Source organism: Microtus ochrogaster, linkage group LG3, assembly GCF_000317375.1.
Source record: "Microtus ochrogaster isolate Prairie Vole_2 linkage group LG3, MicOch1.0, whole genome shotgun sequence".
Lineage (NCBI taxonomy): Eukaryota > Metazoa > Chordata > Mammalia > Rodentia > Cricetidae > Microtus > Microtus ochrogaster.
Genome location: NC_022029.1, coordinates 4,637,988 through 4,663,598, shown reverse-complemented (window position 1 = coordinate 4,663,598; position 25,611 = coordinate 4,637,988). Strand labels below are relative to the sequence as shown.

At 39.2% G+C, this 25,611-nt stretch overlaps 1 protein-coding gene and 1 long non-coding RNA gene across 3 annotated transcripts in view; one reads left to right on the top strand and one right to left on the bottom strand.

Annotated features, from left to right (window-relative positions):
• The window catches only part of Csmd3 (CUB and Sushi multiple domains 3), a 952,990-nt gene extending 948,793 nt beyond the window's left edge, over nt 1-4,197 (bottom strand). For both annotated transcript variants that reach the window (XM_026785886.1, XM_026785885.1), the window contains exon 1: nt 3,636-4,197. In XM_026785886.1, coding sequence (XP_026641687.1) covers nt 3,636-3,813 — 178 coding nt within the window. In that variant the 5' untranslated portion in view covers nt 3,814-4,197. The remainder of the gene's footprint in view (nt 1-3,635) is intronic.
• Nucleotides 4,198-4,987: 790 nt separating this feature from the next.
• The window catches only part of LOC113457618, a 29,863-nt gene continuing 9,239 nt past the window's right edge, over nt 4,988-25,611 (top strand). Inside the window, exons 1-3 of the long non-coding RNA XR_003378153.1 lie at nt 4,988-5,069; nt 7,558-8,269; nt 10,615-10,722. This is a non-coding gene — a long non-coding RNA (uncharacterized LOC113457618). The remainder of the gene's footprint in view (nt 5,070-7,557; nt 8,270-10,614; nt 10,723-25,611) is intronic.

The window sequence follows — 25,611 nt, the reverse complement described above, 5'->3', positions numbered from 1 at the left end:
TCTCTCTCTCTCTCTCTCTCTCTCTCTCTCTCTCTCTCTCTCTCTCCTCTTTCTCCTCTATTTCTCTCCCTTCCCCCCTCCTCTCCTCTCAGGTGTGTCAGATGAAAGCCTTGCAATTGGAAGATGAGTCTAACAGTCCCTATGCACAAAGAGTTTCAGGAAAAGACCACCCTGGCATGAGCGACTGAGACAAAAATCACAGCTCAAGCTTCTTCTTGCTGCTTTGACACCAGCTTCCAGCCAGCAAGAATGACCTGGGGAGACTGGTATGTGGTCCTCCCTCCTTCAGAGCTCTATGCCCTGTGACCTAGTCATTGTATACTGGGCGTTCCAGAGGCAGCAGGAAGGTGCACCCTTCCTGACTTCCAAAGTCTAGCAGAAATCGCAGAGCATGCAACTGGAGAGAGAGTGAGGGGCATAGTACCCAACCTTCCACCTGCTGCAGGCTGAAGTGTGCTGCCTGCACCACAGGGCCTTCCTGTGCCATAATTGGACTCCCACTCCCCCATGCTTTGAAAGGAAGAGTGAGAAAGCACCCAGGCGGTCCTCTTTCACGTGGGCGGGCCCCTCAACCAGGACTTCAGATTCACAATATCTTTTTTGGTGAAACCTAAACAGAACACTATTCAGCTAGAAGATGTATTTCAACCCGCTTTTCCTCTCACCCTCCTTCCCTCCCTCCCCCTCTCTCTTGTATTTCTGAGCCCCCCACCTCTCTTCTTCCCTACCTCCACTTGCTTCAGCTAGAATTAGACACAGGCAAGATAGAAACCCAAGCTGCAACTCCACCGCCCTCCAGTTTGGTGTCAGGCACAGGCTGTTCGTTCAGATAATTCTGGTGGCTAGAGAAACGCTCCCAGGAGGTTAGCTACCTTTTGAGCCCCGCCCAAGAGACTCAGGCCTAGGAACACCACTTAATTTCCACCACGAGGCGTTTCCTCCCCCTGAACCTCTTTGTCATTGCTCTTCAGTCAAAAGTGAAGGCTGAAGGATGGAAACTATAGACAGATGGTAGAACTGTGGCGTATGAAGGCGTTCGGACAACACCGTGCACCATGGATTGCCTGACCTTCACATTAGCCTCTGGTAGGATTTTCAGAGACACTCTAAGCTTTTCTGTGGACCCAAGTAACCCGAAAAAAAAAAAAAAGAGAGAAAGAAAAGAAAAAGAAAACAACATGGGATACAAAAGAGGGATTAGACACTAGAATACACAATGTGTAAGAGTATGCAGCAATCTCAGCCTTCAGAAAACCTTGAGAGGGAGGTAAAATTAAATTTTAAACAGGAGAAGAAATAAGCCTCTGTCAAAATGGGCACCCCCACTCCCAGGTGTTGGAGTGTTTAAAACACATAACGCTTGCAAGTTTTTTTTTTTTTTGTTTTTTGTTTTTTGTTTTTGAATTTGAGGATAGTCTTTGGAGAAATAAAGTGTCAGACTTATCTACCAAGTACCAGAGGTATGGCAATTAAGAACTTTATTACCATTTTTTAAAAAGGTTTTAATGACCTGCGCCATATAGATTTTGGACAAGACCAAAGCAGACTATGACATGCTGCATCTTCAGAAAGTCCCTAAAGCTAGGAGAGACTCAAAGGAGACCAAAGATCTTGGTCCAAAGTGGAGGAGAGGGGTCTCCCCCACTGCCAATGCCATTCAAAGCAAATTAACATTTGTTTCATTTTCTGTGGCGCATTTTCTTAGTAATCTACGGTAGGTGCTGGCAGCTAGAGCTGAAATAGCAGGCGGCCCAGCTCTGCATTTCTCTGGCTGACGTGCTCCGCCTGCTTTGGCAACTCACTCCTTCTAATGTGCCCCCGAAACGCTTTGGCTCAACAGGTACCTCATGAAAATTCGCACTTAACCCTCGGTCATCTTCTTGAAGGAGACGCTTTCACGTTTCTTGTCCCTGCCCTGGCTGCTGCTGGCTGCCGGCGACTCCTCCACGCGGAGCCCTGCGCGTGTCTAGCAGGCAGCCCGAGGGCCATCCATTAACCACCCACTCCGAGTGGCAGGAAAACTAAGCCCAGACGTGTCTCTCGTCGCACACCCGGCTGGCGACGACAACCCCTTGTAAGCCACCTGAGACGGGTTTTGTGCAATAGATTGACTAGTTACATCGCGGCGAACAAGCTTTTTTATCGCCAGGACACACACACACACACACACACACACACACACACACACACACACACACACAGAGCTCTAAATAGAAGGTTGGGGTTACAAAGCAGTTGCTGTCACAGAAAGCAGGGGCGACTTCTTGCCATTTAGGGATGTCAATTAAAATTCGGAACTGACCACCCATCCTCGGTCATCGCTGAGGAAGAGGTAACCTCTCCACTTCCCCCTCCCCAAACATGAATTATCATATCCACTGAATGCAAATGTGCTGCCTTCTGCGAGGGGACAGCCAGCTGCAAGCTGGACAATAAAGTGTTTCATAGAGACGCGGCCCGATTGCGGTTCAGGGAGGCACTCCTGTACAAAGGAAGAAGCGCCCAGTTTGTGCTGATAGCCTTGGCGCGCCTGGGCCAAAAACTGCCCCTCCACCCTCCAAGGCACAGGCACCCATGATTAGAAACTAGCTCCGCTACAAGCTGCATTTCCCCCTGTGTCTGTTGGAGCTGCTGTGAGGACGGAGAAGTGCTTGTTCAGAAATGATGGCTTGAGTCATAGACACCTCTCGAGTATTCTTTGCAGCAATTAATGGGCAGTGGGCGCAGAAGTTATGGAATAGCTGCGAGTCTGTTTTGTCCCCCGGACAGCTCTTTCTCCAGAGATCCAACTGCCCCTTGCCTTCCTGCTTAGGAATAAATTTTCCATCCCACCCGCCCCCACTCCCTGTCTGTGCATGTGACACTCATTGTACCTGTCTGAACGCAGAGACTTGCCGGGGATTTTCTTTTTGGTCAGCTGCTAATGACTTTCCTCCTACCTTCATTCATCCTCAAAGGTGGGTCTTTACACTCTGTGACATCTCAGCCTCATTTAAGATTTTTTTTAAACCAAGCATTTTAACAGAGCACCTAAGGAAGCTCCCCTACATTTACCCTTGCCTAGGAAGCCACGTAGAAATAATTCAAATTTGTATGCAGACATTCATGTTGGTGTGAGCAAGCTCAGGAAGGCTCTATCTCCTAATGCATTTAAAAACAGATGCATTCCTAGCATGTTGGCAACTTTGTCGTCCGAAATGGTTAAAAAAAAAGCACTCACGCCAGTGTCTTCAATAAAAAAAAAAAAAAATCTGTGCAAAGAATCAAACCCCACGGATTCCACCAGAAATCATGTTAACCCTCCCCACTTAAAAAAAAAAGTCTTGCAGAGGAATTCTGCGTGGATACCCACTAGTTAGAGGCTATAGGAACCAACTCACGTATTCTGTTTGAGCATACTGCAAAGAATATTTATTGAGCACAAGCTCAATCACCGCATTGAACGCCAAATCTGGCAAGCAAAATGCATTTCCTATCTGAGGGAAGGAAAAAGAGCTGTGAATCAACTCGTTCATCAGTATTATCCCGATTATTTTATCCGTGCAAATTGCAAACTAAGCTTGCTGGCCTCTCTTAGGCGACAAGTCACCCCATCTCCAGCCACAGCAGAGGGTACCCCCGAAAAACAGACCTACCTTTTACACAAGACAGCGTCAATAAAAAGACGAGGTTCCAAAACGTAAATCCACTTTTAATCCCCATTTTCTTCCTGAGGATGAAGTCTAGGCGGCCACATTTAGCGCATCTTCGCGTGCCAGGCTCCCGGGGTTTGGATTCCTTTGCTCTGCTTTCCCCTTTGCGGCTCCCTTTCATATTATTCGCGAGCTCTGGATTCTGGCTCCTCAGCCCAGCGCAGTGGAGTTGTTGCTGTTGTTGGTGCACGGTCACAGCTCGGAGTGAATGGTGTTTCTGGGATACCACAGCAACCTTGACGAGGACTCAACCATCTCTCCAACGGGGGCACAGAGTCTCCGCTACTCTGGATTCTGTCTTTTCTTTGGCGTTTTTTTCCCCTCCACCAAAATTAACCTTAAATCTTGCTCCTTACAACCTACACCAGAAAGCACTAGTAAGCCTCAGAAAGCCCCGCTCTGCTCTCTGAGAAACTCCCCACGATATTTGCAATCTCGGGGCTTGGATTATTTTTCCCCCCCGAATAGATCAATTCTGCCAGCAAAAGCAGTTCAAGAAATATTATGTTAGTGAGCTCTCCATTGCAGCCTGCGAATACAGAAGCATGCTAAAAGGAGTATTTTCAAGTGAAGAGCTGCGTCGCTTTTAGGAGAAACTGTGAGGAAAATGAATTGGGTTCCATCGATGCCCACGTCGTTAGAATGGGACATGTGTTACTACAGTAGTTGCATATATCCCAGGCAGCCCTCAGACATCTATTACACTTTGATTTAATTGAGAAGGGAAATCACAGATAATTTACTTGCACGTAAAAATTTACATATTCGAATACCTACGTGTAAAAGCCAGGGCAAGGATTTTATCATTCCGTGAACATATGTCGCCCGTGGCTGGGGCAGGGTTAGGGTTGGGAGGGAAGTCAGAATATTTCCCTAAATAGTTCATCCATTCCTCCGAGTAGCCTGTGTGCAACAGCAGTTAAGCCAGTTGTGTCTGTAGTTATCATCTAGAGAAAACTCATTTTCCTTAATTCTAAATTGATCCCAAATATGTAAATGGAAGGTTTCTTTCAAATGGCAAAATGTATGTCTATACATTTTGGACTTGGCAGCCCCATAAAGCAGGCAAGGGTTAAGGCTATGCAAAGAAAGAGTTCTTGCGCCATCTTCTGGCTGTCTGCAAGCCTCCAGCTTCTCCTTCACATCTAAAGGGACCCTGTTTTATCTCCTATTGTAGAGACGTGTCCCTGAGACTAGAATGATTTTCTTACACATACTAATTTTTGGATCTGTTTTTTTTTTCTCTGCCAGATCCTGGCCCAAATATTTTGATGATAAAGTTTCGTAGACCAGAGGCCGGATTGACGATATTACCCTTTTGGTAACTTGGTCTTGTCTCAAGAGTTTGGAAGGGCTGCAGTGCAGACTCTGGAATAGGTAATTACCAGTGCCTGTTGGTTGGCCCTATTTGCATGCCTGGAGGAGTGGTGGGGAGCGTCTTTGCACATCATTCAATCAAAGGGACTTCCCGCCTTGAGTTTTTGCAGCTCCCACCCCTGCTCACAAATGATGAACCCTGTCCCGTTCAGCTTGCAAACACCCTGACCAGCCTTTGTCCCTGAGCTAGCCTTGGAGCTGGCGGCTCAGTGGACCAAGGCAGTCGCGTCTAGAGGGAGTTCTGCTCTGGAAAGTGGGCCCACAAAAAGCGCCCACAGTCGTCAGTGGCAAGTAGGTTCAATCTATGAGAAGGATTGTCAGCTTCTCCCTAGGAATGTGACATTTCGTGTGAGTCTGCCACTGAGGAGAGAGGGAGAGCGCACACTGGTGCTGTCATAAGGAGTAAGGCTGCTTCCTTACGGAAAATGATGAAAGGTGGTTTTGTTGTTTGTTTTTATGTCTACGCGTAAGTTTTTTTTGCTCAAGTGTTTTTGCATGCGTATGCGTGTGCATGCGCGTGAGTGTGAGTGTGTGTGTGTGTTAACAGGGATTTCTTTCCCTAGTAGAGTTAGCAAAAGGCAAAACTGTAGCCGCCCAACTGACCTCATTAAATTTCAAAGGATCATTTCGAAGCTGCAAGGCAGGATACTGCTCCTTCCCGACAGTGCCCCCCCCCCCCCCTCAGCTTGCCGTGTGCTATCCATGGGCAGGGGGATGTTCCCAGGACTTGTCCCCCCCCGCTATTGTCTGCATAGGCAGATTTGGAAAGGGAGTGGGGGCGAGGCTGGGACGAGATTGCGATTGGGAGGATCAACACGGCAAACGTCATTAGTCTGCTCAGCCACCTTGGCAGTGGCAGTGGCATTGATTTCAGTCAAGATGTCAGTGTGCATTGCTGTGACTCTTGCATTAGCCAGGGAGAATGATGATGACTTACATGCAGACTTAATGAGGACCCAGCCAAACCTTCCTTTCCAAGCTGCAGAGGTTAGTCATCGCAGCTGGGTTTACTTTAGGGTAAGTGGCCTATTTGAACTCACGACTACCGATCTTAAACTAAAAGATGGTTATTTCTCAAAAGTTTGGTGGATTTTCAGTGTAATTGTTGTTTACAAAATACATTTTGATCCAGGCATCAGTAAGAGTGCCACTTAGACACCAATTTCTGTTACTCATTTTCCAACACGGCACTAAGCCCACGATGCAATTATCTTCCCCAAATGAATCCTGCCTATCTTTTCACTGTGAGGTTTTTCAAGATTTATCTGGTTAGATCATAATACATTGAATAACACTAGAGTTTCTAGTTCTTACAGCTCACCATAAATCACAAGTCATTTTTCACTCACAGCTTCCAGCTTCTGAGACAGTGTAGAAAGGAAAATCATATTTTACAATCAGTTGATGTTAAGGCTGGAGGAAATGAAGAGGTTTATCCAAGGTCACCATCAGGAGCACTGATTTTCAGTCTGGCATATTTAGGCCTGGACCACACTTGCCTCTTTCATGAGTAGAGGAGCCTTCTGGTCAAAGGAGTGTTTCTGAAGGTATTCTAGAAACAAAATCAGCAGCCAGTGTTGTGGAGGAGAAGCCACTCAGGTTCACCAGAAGTTGTTGGGAGCAGTGAGACCCCAGATCCTGAATTTCTTGTAATCCCCTAATCTGAGTGCCTACAGCTGCTCTGAGCAGGAGACCTTCAGGAGTTCCTGATGGCAGGAGAGTGGTTTCTGGTGGGTTTGGCTGGGGCATGGCTATCTCTATATAGTCTGCCCCTGAACACAAAAAAAGAGAGCATTCTTGGGGGAATTCAAGGTTGACCTGTGTTGCTGTCTGTCTGCCTGTGTGTGTCTGTGTATCTCAACCTCCAGCCCCTTGCCCGAAGCTCGTGAACTGGGTAATAGCGCACAGAGCACCAACACGGGGGCGCGGTGAGCTGCTATAAGGAAAACCACAACAGCTGGATTTGGGAGCAGAAAGCGCCCATCGTTTATATCTGTGTTAATGCGGCAAAGGTGGGGGTGGCTTTATCTAAGGTCATAAGAGAAACTAGAAAACAGTCTCTCTCCTAACAGCAAACATTAAGTGATTACTGTATAGAGGTGGACACTATGCTTACAGGCCTATCTTAATCATCACGACATCACATCCAGACAAAGATGTTGATTGTTCTCCAGATAGATGAACATGTGGTACTTAAAGTGTTAGCTATCCAGCCTAAACCAAAGCAATACCTATGTAGATATATGAGTCTAAGATGCCTGAATTCTTAGCCAGTGTAGTTTTCTACTCTGTGCAACATTTCTCCAAGAGATGATAGCTTTAAAATCCTAGTCATTGTAACCATAAAGATTTCTATATTATCTCCACATACTTGTAGATAAACAATAATTGATGATACACTAAAAATCAAGTTGAAACAAATGCAAAGAACACATTTAATTTATAAGTTTCAGGCCCTAAAATTTCTTCTCTCCATTTTTCTCTGTAGTTCCATCACATGATCATCTAGCCTACAGGCCATGGATAACAATGAGTTGGCAAGGATCATGAATCACAGTGATTAAGTTCCCTGAAGAGCTTTTGAAAAGAGTTCGGGTTAGAGCCTAGAAGTGCCAGATCACGATTTCTTCTCAACTCATCCTCCAACGTATGGGATACAAAGAACTTTGCCTTTAAGACAGAATTGACCTGGCCTTGAAAGAGTAACCATAAATTTCTCCTCCCACCCAAACTCTTCCATATTAATACAGCCTCTTGACACTTGTCTATTTAAAACAACAGAACAATGAATAGTTAATGAAAACAAAAATATGTACGTGAAGAAATAACCCGACAAGTAGTTATCTTCAACTTTGGATAGAAATACATGTGTTTTTAATTGAGTTATGAACTTAAGAGGAATTTTCATTTGCTGTTGCTGATTTGCAACTTTTTAAGAAGCTCCTTGCTCTTATATGCTATACTTTATACATAATTTATCATTATATAAATGCATCTATGAAATATGAATGCCTATTGGAGATAGGTATTATTTGTTAATGAAAAGGTTAAAAAAAGAAAGGAAGAATCAGGCTCAATGGTGTGTGAGAGAAGACACTGGCAAGAATAATGAACAAGTGGTCATGGTTCACAGAAAACTGAGCACAATGTTCCTCATTCTTTGCAATCTTTTTAATGGATTCACCATTAGGAAATTAAAGGTAAGAAAGGAATTGATACTTACTTGTATTTTTTTTTCATTTTTCACTGTTTCTTTTTCAAAATGTCTGAATTTAGGAGCTGGAGAGGTGGTTCAGCTGTTAAGAACACTGATGCCTCTTCCATAGGACCTTGGTTCAATTTCCAGCACCACATGGCATCTGGGATTTCAGTTCTAGGGGACACAGCACTCAAGCACATGCACACACACACACACACACACATACACACACACGCATGTGCATGCTGGCAAAAGCCAATGCATATAAAATAAAAATTAATTAATTAATTCAAATGTCTTAACTGAAATGTTAACTCTAGAATGTTGACGGAATTTTATTTCAAGCTTCTTTTCTTTATTAGCAGTAATCTACATGTGTTTAAGAAATAAATGGTATGGGCTGGAGAGATGGCTCAGTGGTTAAGAGCATTGCCTGCTCTTCCAAAGGTCCTGAGTTCAATTCCCAGCAACCACATGGTGGCTCACAACCATCTGTAAAGAGGTCTGGCGCCCTCTTCTGGCCTTCAGACATACACACAGACAGAATATTGTATACATAACAAATAAATAAATATTTAAAAAAAAAAAAGAAAGAAATGGTATGGTACTCAATATCCACTGTCCAGGCTTCCGGAACAATCAGTGCCAGTTAAGAAGATAAGTTGTCAATCATGGGTAAAGATCTCTGGCCTCTTGCTGCTCATCAGGATCACTGAGAAGCAGAGAGGAGTAACACAGACCTTTATCAAGTTTGCTGTCCTAGACATCAATTCCTCTGCGTCCTAACTTCTCTAAGCAGATTGCTCAATACTGAGTCTTAACAGTAATTTCTATGTTCTCAAGCTACAAAGCTACATTAAGAAACTCAGAGATTGAAATTTATATGAGAACAGGACAATAATGTGTTATTTTAAGGAACTAGAAGACAGAAGAGCTTTAAACTGGAAGGCAACATCTATGGCTGTCTGCAAGCAAGCCCTGCCTAGATGGACAGCTGAAGGCTGCATTTGACCTCAGCCACACATCTAAGAATTTTCCATCTCTATGTAGCATCCAGACGTTCTCAGCTTCGGAGTTCCTTAGCACAGCAACTTTAATATGTATTGTACGCAGGATTTAGCGTAAGTGATATGTCGGTCCTACTATGTTTCCATAAAGAAGAGTCATGGCCAATGGATGGAGCATGTGGGATAGTAAGCTGGAAAGGCAAAAAGGAAAATTTGTAAAGATAGGTTTGTTTCATCTCTTTGTTCTCCTGGTACTGATTTCACTTCACTGTTCTCCATGTAGAGGAAGGCAATGACAAAAATTAATAAGCAAAAGGCAGCTTTGCTAAGTAATAATAGTCCAGAATGCTGGGATTCATCTGGGATAAAGTTGTCTATCTGGAATGATCTGAATAAACCATGGTTCTCACTGTAGTGGATCTCTCTTCATCCTTTATTAAGTATACTTCCGTACTCTTAGTTTCGGATATACATTTAAAGAATAAAAATTAACAGTGTAGATCTTTCAAAGCACCAAATTTATCAGAATTAATATTAAAATACAATAAACTTTTATTTTGATCTATAGTTATTTGGCAAGAAATTAATAAAAGGTGTGCTATAATTTATTTTTTCATGTTCCAGATTGAAAATATTTGTACAAAAAGGTTTATTTTCATATATTCAGGATTCAGTACACCATCTATACATCTGATTAGGTAATGGCTTCTTCTACTACAAATTATCAATATGATAAAGCCTTTGTAAGCTTTGTGCCGTGCATCTTTCAAAGGATCACTTTCTTTTAATTTTCTGAGAAATGTGAACATCTTCAGTAAAAAATCTATGACTTGAAGTCAGTTCTAGGGAATTGCTTTGGTTTTTCTGTGATGCTTAGCTGTAATTTCAGAAGCCGTAACCAGACAGAACACTCCTTACAGTAGAAACCGAGTATGTCAATTCTGTGCTTTAAATTTCCTTCTAAACCATGTTAGCCAACCTTACTCACAGTTAACAGAATCCATTACTCTTTTTCTAGCTTTTATGCTTGAGGTTAATATTATTAAATACTTATAAATTTCAGATGAAAGAAACCACTGTAGTTAGTTGATCAGAAGTCGTGAAGTTTGAAGAGTATGATTCACCGTGCAAATGAGAGTTAAAGTAGCCACATTAAACTATGAATATCTTCATTGTATAAATAGAATTAATGTTCAAACTTTCTAAATAATAATATGCAACTCTGGTCTCCATGGCTTCCAAAGTCATCTGAAAAATAATACATATTGAATTATTTTCCAGATTGAGAGCTCAGGAAGTTCACTGCATAAGTTTTCTTTGCTTATTTATTTTTTGTCAGATGGGAAGATAATGGTGACCTTGACTTTGAATGATCACTTTGGCTACAAAAAGAACAAAAATCAATGCAGCTGATTTGGGTTTGGCTACACATAATCCAATTTGGATTGTAAGTACAAATACCTTTCTCATCTGGACAGGGATCAATTTCATCTTTATTCATTTTATAGAGGTACCATTTTCACCTGGATGCTCATTCACTCATTTAAGAAGTCATTTTGCGACTCCACTGCAGGAAGCTACATTCAGGGATTACACATTACTTTATGATCAAAGAGCTTGCAGTACAGAAGAGGAGATAGAATGCAGTTTCAAGTGATTATGATTACCTTAGTATAAGGCAACAGTGCAAAGAGAGATCCCTATCAACTGTCACACTGGTGGGAGAGCCATAGTTAGAAGCTGGTAAATCCCTCCTGAGTGAGATAAAATTTTCTCATCTAGGATCATCTAAGCATGATAACAGGAAAAAAAAATACTAGTGGAAATACTGCTTCCAGTATTGAGCTTAAACTTTGGATGCATATTTAAAATTTAGCCAACTGGTTTGTTATACAGCTGGAAAAGCTGTAGGTGAGGTTGGAAATTGAAAGAAGCCAGGAACCAATGAGAAGAATGATAGTTCTTGCAATATATCTTCATTTTTAGTGGGTCTCATTGACTTACGTAAACCTTCTGTGATTCACGTTTAAATCCCGCAATCAGTGGAATAGTTCATTGAATATACAAATTGATTTGTTGTCTTGGCATTTACAGAAAATGGTCAGTAAAATGCAACAATTTATCTCTTCAAGGTGACTGAAAGCATTGGGTATTAGTTATGAATACACATGGACAGGGTCAATAATTATCAAATTGTTAGAAAAAAATAAGAAGTATACCTGATTTTATTTTGTCTGGTGAACTTTGATTATTATTAAATTGACAAAAATAAAATGTTTCACTTATTTTTTGTCTGTTGCTATTCAGAATGACATAATAATGACTTGTTATATTTACATGTGCATTTTAAAAATGTCCATACGTTCCATGGATATCAGTTAAATTTTGTGTGATTTGACATCTATCTAAAGTAGATTGAATGTGTAGACAACCTAGGAATGTAACAAAAGACTTTTATTTTGGTACAAAGACAGACAGTGCTTTGGGGAGGTTAAGTCAGCCAACTATTACAACATGTTCATTATTCAATTTGATCGCTTTAATTTTTAAGAAGATACTTTTCCTGGAATAAAAAGAATTTTGATCATATTTTAACAAATTGACTCTGAATCAATAAATGAAAAATAAGAAACCCTATTCGAAGAAAATTAAATAATGTCAAACAAGTAAAACTTTTTGTATTTAGAAGTTAGGAAGTTTGCACATAAAGTGGCTCCCTTTGAATGAGGAAAAAGTGTGTGATGAGATGATCTTAAAGGGGTCCCTTCCAAAGAAAAATAAAAGAATTTTTTTTCTAGGTCTGATTCATAAATCAGTGATGTTTTTGAAAGTTAAAAAGAATGGAAATTGCTTTTACAGTTAGAAAGCTTTCATGTAATTATGATCATAGACTTAGCACGCAAGCTTTTTGCCGTGTTTGTTACTCATTTGTAAAATGGCAATAGATGCTTATTTCAGAAACCTTCTTTTGTTTGTTTGTTTTTAGCAACTTTCCCTTTTGCTATTGGACAACCAAATGGTTTTCTTTTCCCTGTGGTCCACTACTTCTGCTCTTAGCATTCTTTTGTTGCATGTAATTCTTTGTGTAGAGCTGAGGCTTCAAAAATTTTTTCCAGTGAGTCCATTTTGGCATGTCTATTGCTGTTGTCCTCGTTCAGGTCTGTTCTAGTGTTTAAGCTCCCATGCTCGTGAGACTTCATGGATGTAGCTTCTGACATTTCTAGGAGGCAAAATATCACAGCAAAGTCTTTATTTTTCTGGCTCTTAAGATATTTCTGTTTCCTAATTCAGCAAGTAGGAAACACCTAGGCCTTAGGTGTAGGAGAAGTGTTGCAGGTGCATTGCTTGGAATTTATTTCTACAGTTCTGTATTTTATTGGGTTATTGTTTTCTGTAATGATCTTTGTCGGTTGCAAAGAGAAGTTTCTTTGATTAGGGGATGAGGACTATACTTATCTGTAGGAAAAGGACAGATAGTTAGAATGTACATAGGGATTTTATTGGTAATAATCGTGTGGCAATTGTAGGTTCTACTCTAAGATCCATGACTTCACTAGGCCTGGGTGCTTGTCTATGTTTCTAGTACTTTTTGAATTAGTCTTATATTCACTTAGAGGGCTGTTGGTTACCAGCAAGGTACAAGAGGCACTGATGGACCCTTAGGGTTATTGTGGCATACTGATAATTTTGAAATGAAGCTAGAAATCATATACATACAAATAACATTATAATAATGGGTAGTGTGATTCATGTATATATTCATAATATACACATATATATGTATATATAATGAGATGTTGCCTTATACTTTATTGCTTTACAACTTTTAGAAAAGTGTATATGCAATGTGGCATTTACATTTTGATCATTCTATGATGTATGTATAAAGTTGTCTATACATTATTTTCCAGTATTAACAATATTAGTTTACTCTAATTAATAATAAAATTAAATTAAAAAGAAACAATATTTGTCTATGTAACTGAAGTAAAAATGATAGGAGTCCATCATTCAAAATTCAGGGTGAGCACTGAGTCCAAGGCCAGGTATTTTATTAAGGACAGAAGAGATTCTTTTGAGACACAAGAACACACACAAGAACGCAAGGGGGATGAGTCTACAAGCCAAAGGAAACCAACATTTTGCCAATAAAGAAGAAAATAGGTCTAACATTGAATTAACTAAATATCAAATCATTTGAGTTTACAGGACAGTTTTTAATGACACATTTTTTTTATTTGGGGGAGATAATAAATTTCTGTCAATTTAAGATACTGAGATTTTGGTAGTTGTTATGATAGTACTGGAAAATTAATACAGTAGCAGGGCCTCCTGAGATACTAGCCTTGTAAGCATGATTAGTTTGGTAGAATGTGATAACCTGTGGCATTGTTTCTGATTCCCTTAAGAGTTTACTACCAATTGCTACTACTTGAATGGATGTGTTCTCCATGAGAAGCCCCCAGTGTTTTCCCTCTTCAATTTTATTCCCTGAAAATCATTTGTGTGTCCTTGTCATTGTCATTCTTGTAGGGTAAGGTTTCTGTGGATCCAGGCCTGATGTAGTACAATCCAATCCAGCCTGAGACTGAATCCTGTTCTGTTCCTCCCTACCTATAGCGACTCACTGCGGCCCATCTCCCCCATGTACTTCTCGCTTCTCATCCTTGCAAAATTTTCTTGTCTTTGAAAGTTCAGAAAGCCAACACCTCTTTCATTTCTGTCTGGTGTATCTACTCTTCTATGCCCATTCTTATCTGTACTTTTGCTCTTCCATAAATTCAGCTAGCAGCTACTCCTCCCATGGGCTATTTGCTAGGACTGGAAGATTTTCTTCCCTCTCTTAGGAAGAAATCTCCTCTGTTCTATAATGCACTGTGTGTTTCAGCATTTCACCATGCCGATAGCCCCTGGAGTCTTCCAGTTCCACCGTTTTCTGAGTAAACATTTTGTCTTAAATTTCTCTAATAAGATCATTCAAGATGGTCCCTTTCTCTGGTGAGTCCATCCCCATAATTAAATACTTTGAATGTATTGGCATTTTCCCATCTGAGTGCTTGTTAATATTCCTTCTTTGGCCTTTAATAGCTGCTTGTTTTTTATAAGCCCATAAAAGTCTATGTTTCTACCCTGAGTTCAGGTTCAGTCTTTTCTAAATTGGTTGTGTTTATTCAAATTGGCATAAAGAATATATTTGTAAAAGCCTGTTGCTTCCCTAGTGGCATTTATACTATATTGCTTTAGCACTTAGAGTAATATCTTTATAAATCCATCGAAATATCTTAGATCCTTGAAAACTTTTGCCCTTAAAAGTCCCCAATAAACTATTATTATATATGCTTAATGTATAATGTCTGAAAGACAATCTATCACATTTTAACAATGCTTTCTTTGAGTTTTTCTATAATTGATTAAAAACGGGGTGTATATGTGTACTTAGTTTACTTGAACCCATTTGAGGTGGTTTGAAAATAAAGAAAAAGGCAAAGGGGATTGAGAAAGAGAAGAGAAATGAAAAGAGGGAGAAATAGATGGATTGGAAAAGAGAGACAGCACGTGATAGAATGTTGCCTTAGGAAACCATTGGAAGAAAAAGTTCATGTTCACTAGCAATAATTATAATAAAAGCTTCAATAGCTAGTGCCAGAAAGACTACTCTCGTTTCTTCCTTGGCTCCCAGACACTCCAATTTCACATGCAAAAGCAGTTCTGTCTAACTGTTTGGCAGATTGTTTCAGATGGAATTAAATGTGCACAGCTGGTACCATCTGCTAAAAATTCTTTAATTCTTGTCATCTCTTAAAGAGCCTTTGGTTTTGTCTTATTCATAATTCATTTACTGAGGATGAAGAAGACCTATCCGGGTATACACATTGTTTAGTGGATGCATTAGTGGTCTCTGGGTTAGGAAATTTTGGTTCATGTCTGGTTATTAATGTATGTTCAGTTGAAATAGTTTCATTGAGGACCAAATTGGTCCACGATCTAAGATAACAAGATCCCAGCAACAGTATTCAAAAAATTTCCCTGGCATGCTGTCTTGTTAATTTCCTAATTGTTTTATAATCAAAGTCTATACTTGGGAACTTTTTTTTTTACATTTGTGTCTGTCTGTATGTAAATATGTATGAATGCACGTTAAATGTGTCCTTGGGAGAGAGAGGACATCTTGTCATTCTTGGTCTCTCATCCCATACAAACTTTAGAAGCTGAATTTATGAAATCCTGTATTGATATTTTTTCAGACCTAATTTGCCTAGCCAGTAATGATGTTAGAAGCCTAGGTATTATGCATTCATGATAAAAGTGTTGGAGAGATTAGGGATATAAGAGACATACCTAAACATTATAAGGAGAGTTTTCAGCAAGCCTATAGCTAACATCAAATTAAATGAAGAAAAATTCAGCAATTATACTAATATCAGGAGCAAGAAAGTTTGTACATGCTCTCCAAATCTATTCAATACGGTACTTGAAGTTTTAGTGAGAGTACAAGGACAGCTGAAGGCGATCAAGAGGATACAATTTGGAGAGAAAGAAGTCAAGCCATCATTAGTAGCAGGTAGTATAATGGTATACACAAGCAACCACAGAAATTCGACCAGGAAACTCCTACAGCTTAAAAAATATCTTCAATCATGTGTCTGGATACAGGATTAACTTAAAAAATGAGAAAGAATCAGTAGTCCTCCTATACACAAATGACAAACAGACTGAGAAAGAAATCAGGGAAACCACACCTTTCAAAACAGCTGCAAATAATATAAAATATCTAGGTGTTGCTCTAACCAAGCAAGTGAAAATCCTGTATGAAAAGAAATTCAAGTCCTTGAAAAAAGAATTTGGAAAAGTTATCCGAGGATGGAAGGATCTCCAATGCTCGTGGATCAATAGAATTAACCTATTAAAAATGGTCATCTTGCCAAAAGTAATCTACAGACTCAATGCAATCCCCACCAAAATTCTATCACAATTCTTTACACATACTGAAAAAATAATACTCAGCTTCACATGCCTCACCTGAAAAAAATAAAACACCCAGCATAGCTGAAACAATCCTGAGCAAAACAAAACAATAAACAAAAAACTCCAGACTTCCAGCGATATCACCATCCCTGATTTCAAGTAGTGCTACACAGCTATAGCAATAAAAACTACGTGGTATTCACATAAAAAGGATTTGTTGGGCAATGAAATCAAACCAAAGACCATACCTATACCTATGGGCACCTGATTTCTTTTATTTAAAAAGACACTAGAAATGCACAATGGAAAAATAGAGCATCTGTAAGAAATGGTGCTGGCCTAACTGGATGCTGCAGGTAAAAGAATGCAAATAGATACATATTTTATGACCCTGTGTAAATCTCAAGTCCAAATAGATCAAAGATCTCAACATAAAACCAGACACACTGAAACTGATAGAGGATAAAGTGGAAAACAGTTGTAAATACATTGGTACAGGAGACAACATTTTAAACAGAACACCAGATGCACAGGCACTAGGATGGACAATTAATAAATGGGACCTCATGAAACTGAAAAGCTTCTGTAAGGCAAAGGACACTGTTGGGCAAAATGGCGACCTACAGAATAGAAAAAGCTTTGATAAACTCCAAGTCTGAAACAGGACTAATATCCAAAATATATAAAGAAATTCTAGAAACTAGAAACTGAGAAGCAAAATAATCCAATAAAAATATGTGATATAGATCTAGGGAATTCTCAAATGAGGACTCTCAAATTGGTGAGAAACACTTGAAACGTTGAGCATCCTGGCCATGGGGGAAATACAAATCGAAACTACTCTGAGATTACCTTTACACCTGTCAGAAGAGCTAAGTTCAAAACACAAGGGTGAGTTCACGCTGGTGAGATTATGGGAAGCATGAGAAGCACCCATCCACTGCTGGTGGAAGTGCAAACTTACTCAGCCACAACAGAAAACAATATGGCAGTTCTTCAGAAATTGAGAATTGATCTATATCAAGACCCAGCTATACTATGCTTGGGCTTTTACCCAAAGAACACTCTACCATACCACAAGGACACTTGCTCAGCTATGCTCACTGCAGCTTTATTTGTAATAGTCAGGAACTGGAATCAACCTAGATGTCTCTTAACTAGAGAATGGATAAAGACCGATGAAGAGGGTCTCAGTCCTGCCTCAAAGTGATGTGCTAGACTTTGTTGACTCGCCTTACCTTCTGTGAGGAGTGTTTGGGGGCCTGGGTTGGGGCGGAGTGGCTGGAGTGGGAGGAGGGAAGGGAATGGGAACTGGGATTGGTATGTAAAATGTCAATTAAATAATAATAATAATAATAAAAGAGAGAGAGAGAGAGAGTAGAAGAGAGGGGATGGGGGATGGGAATAGGAGGGATCAGCATGGTCAAATTGGATGAGAAGCAGAGGGAGAGAGTAATGAAATATCTTGATAAAGGGGGCTGTCATGGGGTTAGGGGGAAATCTGCTGCCAAAAATTTCCCAGGAACCCATGAGAATACCCCAGCTACCATTTCTAGCAATAGTGGAAAGGATTCCTGAACTTGCCTTCGTTTATGATCAGATTAGTGACTACCTAATTGTCATATAAGAGCTTTCATCCAGTACCAAGCACTGGAGCTAACTTTGGGAGTGCAGTTGAAGAGAGGGAGAAGGGATGATAGGAGCAAGGGGGTTCAAAATTGTGACAGAGAAACCCACAGAGACAGCTGATCTGAGTTTGTGTGATATCATAGACTCTGCAAGGACAACTAGGGAGCCTGCCTGGGACTGACTAGGACTAGGACCTGTCCCTGGTGCATGAGCTGACTCTTTGTAACCTCTTCCCTATCCAGGGATGCCTTGCCCAGCCTTGATGCAAAGGGGAGGGGCTTAGTGCTGCCTCAACTTGTTATGCAGGCTTTGTGGAATCCCTTAGGAGGGCTTAACCCTTTGTAATGGAGACAGAGGAGAAGTGATGAGGGAGGGTGGGCCAAAGAGAGGTTGTGGAAGGGAACAGGAGGAAAATGGGGAGAAGAAACTGTGGGTGATATTTAAAATAAATTAGTCAATTAATTAATTAATTAATTAAAAACAATTACATAATAAAACTTGCAGGTAAAACTAGAAAAAAAGCATGCTGAAGTGAGTTAACTTATGCCAAGCAAGAAAAACATGGTATGTAGTCACTTAAAAGAGAACATTAGCTGTTAAGTAAATGATAATCCCGCTACAGTCCACAGATGTAGGAAGGCTAAGTAACATAAAGGACTCAAGGGAAGATGTGCGGATCTCCCTGGAAAGGGAAATACAAGAGATTTTGAGGTGGAGTGGTGTGGATGGGGATGAGAAGAAGAGCGATGAGGCCAGGGAAGGCAGGATTGAAAGAAAGAGAGTGCTGGGAGAGACAGCTGGAGTTTGGCCACATTTGGGGAAGCCCTGCGGAAACCCAGTGCAATGGAAACTTCCCGGAACCTAGGAAAGGGACCCTAGAGGGTAAGGGAGGATTAGAAGACATTTGAATTGACCAGCTTGTGCAACAAGGCTTGGCTTTCAGTGGTGGGACTTACACCAGCTTGGCCCTAAAACCTTCCACTTCAACCTGTCTTGCCTGAAAAATGTCTTAGGGCAATGATTGTGGGAACCAGAGCACTCTATGACATCAGAAGAACATGGCCTAAAGAATTGATTAAGCAGTGATCCTAGGAGTTACAGAGATTAAAGTGACAGTCATGGAGACTGCATGAGAATGCAAATATGTTGTGGTTATTTAGCTTGGGATTTTTGTGGGACTCCTAATAGTGAGAATCAGGGTGTCTCTGATTCTTTTGCCAGTTCTTCTGGCACTTTTCCTTCTGCTGGGTTGCATTCTTCCAGCCTTGATACAAGGGTTGAGCCTAGATTTATGGCAGCTTGTTATGCCATGGTCGGTTGCAATCTTGGGAGGCCTGCTTTATTTCTGAAAGGAAACTGAGAAACAAGGGACCTGGAAACAAAGTGAGGTGGAAGCAGGGATTGGAGGAGTGGAGGCAGGGGAAGTAGTGGTATGGATGTATGGTATGAGAAAATAATACAGTTTTTAAAAAGAACAAAATTAAGAAACTTAGGGTTTTTTTTTTAATTCTTCCTTTTGTAAATTCTCTGGCTCAGTGCTTTCCTAGGAATCTCACAGGAAGTAGAAGGCTCTCAACAATCCAGCCTTAAGACAAGCCAGTGTATCATCTGCCCAAGCACAAACTGAACTGCCACACAAATGGTTTTACGCCGTAGCTTGCATTCTCTAGTTGTTTCTAACTCCTGTGATACCTGTCAAAAAAAAAAAATCTGTTCATTATTCCAAGACCCACAGGCTCTCTGATCCTGATATCTACTGCCTCACTTATGTGCGGCGAACTTCTCGACCAGCGAGAAAGAACAACCACCACAAGAGGATTCTTCTCAGATCACGCTTTAATTGGAGTGCCCTTGGTTGAAGGAGCATGAAGCGAGAGGGGGCAGGAAGCGAGGGGCAGGAAGCAAAGCAAGGGGCAGGAAGCAAGGGGCCCCAAGAGCACTAAGGCAGCTGCTTATATAGGGAATTGGCACACGGGTCGCCCTGTGATTGGCTGCCACCATCAGCTGACACCAGACTGCATCGGGATAGGCCCAAGGACCCTTATCCACCGTGCACGCTGGAAGCGGGGGACATGCAGCTCCCAAAGGCAAAGCCAAATATGGAGTTGTTTATTTCCAACAAGACAGGATGTCGGTGCCATCTTGTAATGGCGATCCTGTCCGGCTCGCTACACTTATGCTTCTAGTTTGTCTGGAAAATTCTAGACTAAGCTTCAAATCAAACTTCAAAGTACTTCTTTCTTTCTGTAGAGTGTACCTCTTAACCCCCTTCACCTGAGTAAAAGGTCTTTCTTTTAGATTCCTAAAAGATTATGTGTCTAATCTTATTTGAAGTTTTTGTTATTGTTGTTGTGTTATAATATATGATCATTTTACTCAATTATTGTTTTTAAATTTTTAATTGAAAGTAGATTCTCCTTTCATACAAAACATCCCAACACAGTTTTCCCTCTCATCTCCCCCACATCCATTCCCCCTCGATTTCTTCTTCAGAAAAATGCAGGCCTACAACAGACAGCAGCTAAATGGCAGTAAACAAAATACAAGGCAAAAGTCCATCCCTTACCGCTGGACAAGTCAACCCAATAGGAGAAAAAGAGTCTCCAGAGCAGACAAATGAGGCAGAGATAGGCCAGTTCCCACTGTTGGGAATCCCATATAAACATCAAGCTAAAGCCATAATACATATGGTAAAGACCTGGTGCAGACTCACGCAGCCTTGTGCTTGCTGTTTCAGTCTCTGTGAGGTGAGCCTATGTGAGCTCTGCTGTGTTGATTCAGTGGGATTTGTTTTCCTGGTGTCCTCCATCCCCTCTGACTCCTCCAGTCTTTCCTCCAGCCTCTTCTATGTGGTTCCCTGATCTCCCAGGGGAGGAAACTACGTCTTGTCATTCCTGAATCATAACAGGCAGAGTGTCATTTTTTTTTTACTAATCTTCACAGACTAAACCCGTAATTTGCAATATTAAGCATCTGATAATTTATTGAATGAATGGAAACTTTGAACTATGATGCACATTTTAAGAAAGATGTCAGTGGATAAGCACAGAGGCTCTAAGATGTCTACAAAGGGTGTTTATATCTGTTTATTTTAGTATTGTCAGACTTCTTGCTGTCTGTTTTCTCTTTCTTGGCACTTTATGGACATTCAAATGACTGGCTTTTCCTCTGTTCTGACATAATCTACCAGGTGTGGGATTCTTTAAATTTAGGGTGTCTCACTTAAATACAGAACAAAATATAGAAAGTCTTGGTTGATGAGAAAATGTGCAATTTCAGAGTATTTGTGCAAACAGAGTATTTGTGGAAGAGCTGCACAGAAGTTTTCTAGAATTATGGTATACATGCTGGGTGGTTTCTTGTTTTTAGCAGGTGGAGAGGTCTCCTGACCATTCTGCAAAATACTGTAGGCTATATAGTTCAGTATTCTATTTTTTTGTCAAATTGAGATTTTATTATGTAGAGTTCCAGTAGGACTGAAAAGTTTTCTTTCTAGAAATAATTACATTTTTCAATACCCATGAGTAGGTAGACTAAGAGTTTAAGTCCATCCAAAATGAGTTGGTGACTATATTCCCTTATACCCAGACTACACCCAGAATTCCTGAATTCAGAAGAAGAAACAATGACTCCTTATTCTAATATTATTTTTTTTTTCCTTTAGTTAGATGAGGGTAGAACATCTCCAGGATTTCCCTTTCCAAGAAAATCGTAAGATACCCTCAGGCACCAAGTTCTTCAGAGGGAATCTTCCATGAAACACTGACTAATGCTAGAGAAACATATGTGTGGAAGTATTAAACTTAAGAAAATACACCTGCTATTTAATTAACCATACCACAGATATCAAATATTTCATTTTCTTTAACAAAAAATGACAAAATTGCAACTTAGCATGCTGTTATAATATCTGGAATATTAATAAGCCAAGATATTTGTTGTTGCTGTGTGAGTTGGGGTACAAAGGAGCATAGGAAATGAATATGTCTTGAAATTGTTGATAAGGAAGTGAAACTTCTGTCAAATTAAGTCCTTATGAATCAATGACTTGACTTTCCTTATAGGACTTGCCTGTAGGAGAATCTAGGTGTTGATTGTCAATCTTCAAATACCCAGCAATGCACAGCGTTTAGACACCTGCGAACATTTAGCTCCCCCTTCCCTTTCTGAAGAAAACCATTTTTATTTCAAGTGTGGCATATAATCAGAATATTTTGAAATTTACATCTATTGGAATTGTTTCAATATATTAATTTACTAGAAAATTGGAGAATGTAGAACTCTTAAAAGTTCACTGAATTTCATTGAATTTTAATCACTGAATTTAAATGCTGCTTACTTGGATGATGCTGTCAGTCCTTCTGTAGTCTTTATAGATCATGAATGCAGCCTTCACACAACAGCTTCTCAGCGTTGAATACGCATCATGCTAAAAATCCAATGATTTTATAGGTCATAATTTTGAAAAAACCTGTTTTGAATAAAAGAATTTTCAAGTTTTTGAGCATATCCTGTATCAAGTATCAATCAAAATATTAACTTTCACCATAAAATTATTATGAAAAAAATTTTTTCAAAACGTGAACATGATTCTTGTATTAAAATCTCCAGAGAACAACACTGGAGATAAAATGACAATATCTTTAAATATATACTCTTAGGATAATAATTATATTTTAAGTATCTATCCTATTAATGTACTAATTTCAGTTCTGTGTACCAGTTAAAAATCTTTGCTCTGATAGAAATAGGAAATCCACACTACTAATTGAAATTACATGAGTTTTGTTTATTTACTAATAATTGCCTTTATATTATACATAGTCAATAATATGGAATTTTTATCATTCAGAGATAGTTTATAGTTCTATATTATATATATATATATATATGTATATATATATATAGCATAGGAAAACAGTAAAAATAAAAAAGATGCAATTTGTTTTCTTTAAAACAGTTTACCAAAAATATGCTCTCAAATATCTGTAATAACTTAAAAACAAGAAGAACAAAAATGTAAATCAATCTGGTGCTAGCCTGGAACTTTCATCACTACTGTCAAAATTGCAACCTACTTGAAGGTGCTATAATGCTGACAGATTAGAAAAGGCACCATGAAACTTACCCAGCTGTGAACCCTGTGAACTACAGTAATAACTGACCTGACAGGACAAACATATCCTCTGGTTTAACAGTGGCATGACCATCATTGGTGTAACCAAACACTTTCCAAGTAGATTTAAGTACTGTTTCTCAAGATGAAACCTATATGTGGAATCATTTTGGGAGCAATATTTTTTATCTAAAATATCATATGCCCTAAGGGAGGAACTAATGCTGTTATCATCTTAAATGTCATAGTATTAAACCAATTTCTAATGACTTATCATTATACCCAGAGATTAATGCAGCTCTTCAACCTCATCAGAGGTAATATAAAGTTTCTATTTTTGGTAGACGGTAATTAGCACAGAGAATCATAATTAGGCAAAGTGCAAAGAAAGGACTGCAGAATAACTTTGCCTCAAATCCAAAGTCTCTATCACACTGCTTCATTTAGATTTTCCATTCTATTGCAAATAGACTAGCAGAAGTTTATTACTAATATAGATGAGTTGTGATGTGATGGAAAGCCTATACTTTCATATACCAAGAAAATTGCTGCATTTTTTTCTAAAAATATTTATAATGTTTAGCATAAAGTGTGAAAACTTTTAAATTTTCATGCAATTCTGTATTGTGTGTCTACTTGCGCAGTCAATGTCAGTCATGTACTACATTCAGAAAAGCCTCTATCTCAACAATCTCATGATACTTGAAAGGGGACAATTTTTTTATCTTTAGTGACCTAAGCGTCGTAAGTGTTATAAGAAGCTACACCCCAAAGCTTTCACCGATGTGGCTGAGTGAACATAAACTGAACAAGGAAAAGAGCAGTAGCCATGCTAATGTGGAGGGAGAAAGCCCAAGAGGTTTCATTCCAGAAGGAAGGAGTACAGGCTCCTAAGGAATACTGAGATCAGAATAAATGGTCTTTCCCAGAGAAAAGAAGGCCAATTCCTTATCCAACCAAATGGTCAACCCTGCAAACACATGAACAATGGACATCACATAGAATTAGCATGTTGTACTTGCATATTTAGGTATTTATAGGATGTATAAATGTGTTTTATGTATGTATGTATGCAACACCAGTTAGCAAACAAAGAGTTGAGTTGAGTTCATTAATTGAGAGTAAGAGGAGCACATGGAGGATTTAGAGGGAGGAAATGGAAGGGATATTAACCAATTATACTATAATCTCCAAAACCTAAACAACAACAAAAGCAAGAAAGGAAGAAAAGAAAAAATAAATAAGTGTAAAGGAGAAATTAGTTTTGTTCTTTCATAGCACAGAGGGTAATTATTGGTTATAACAATATGTGATACCTTTGAAACAACCAGAAAATTATGAAATTATCACTGTGTAAAAATTATTAAGATTTGAAGAAATAAAAATGGCTATTTCCTTGATTTGATCAGTATACATTTCTTATTTGGATTGTATTGTCACGTTATAGGTTAAAAATATGCAGTTATATTTCAGCATAAATGTTCTAAATCATATAATGAGGATGAAAGGAGTAATACCCCAAGTGATGTCCACTTTTCCTAGTGTGTAAGAATGAAGATGGTGTTGTGTACAAGCCAGAAAGAGGGTCTTGCCACACATAGAACCTTTTGCCATATTTACCTGGAACATCTGGAACTGAGAGAAAGCCATTCATGAGTTTATAAGCTAATTTGATTGTATATTGTTAATTGTTACTTATAGCAATGTGAATGGGCTGCAGAAACACAGTTATTTAAATATTTTAGGATCTCGATTTTAATTCTTAGTAGAAAAGGTATTAACACTTTCTTTAATGCTGAACACTTTCTTTAAGGGAAGAATATTCAAGCATAGCAACATAGGAAAAATTGTTACTAAGGTAATGCTCATTTCTCAAATTTATTGTTAAATTTAAAGTTGTCTTATATTTATTATGATTTCTTTATTTTTGCCTCATATTTAACATCAAATTAAATAAACATTTTTTAGTGTTCTCTCTGAGTTATTTAGTGTACTCAAATGTTTGTAGATATGGATTACTTTGTGGATAACACAGTTTTCATTATGGTAAGTCATGTGTGTCTATGATTTTATATTTAGCCACCTATTTTTATTGAAATGTTCATGAAGACTGCTGAAATGCCACAGATGTGGTTTTCCTCATGTTTAAAGATTTCCAATTATGGAACATTTACCCTTTACATAATAAATCAGGATGTTGCCAGCTACCAATGTTGGTAGTATTTATTTTTATTTAATTAGAAATGACTTCCAGATTGTGATACAAATAATAACAGAAAAATATGTTATAGGGTGGTTCACTAGACTAATTAAATTTATATAATAATGTTTACATGAAATAAAAATTAGAAAAAATATTATCATCATTGTTGACAGGCTATTCCTCAAAAACCACTATATTTTTACCTGAATTTATATATCTCCACAAAATTCTAAACCCCACCATCAGTTCATGACGATGAGCATAGCTGACAAATATTTATTGTTGTAGAAACATTTAAAGAGGAGCTTCATTTGAAAATTAACTTTATAGGGACTGGAGAGATGGCTCAGTGGTTAAGAGCATTGCCTGCTCTTCCAAAGGTCCTGAGTTCAATTCCCAGCAACCACATGGTGGCTCACAAC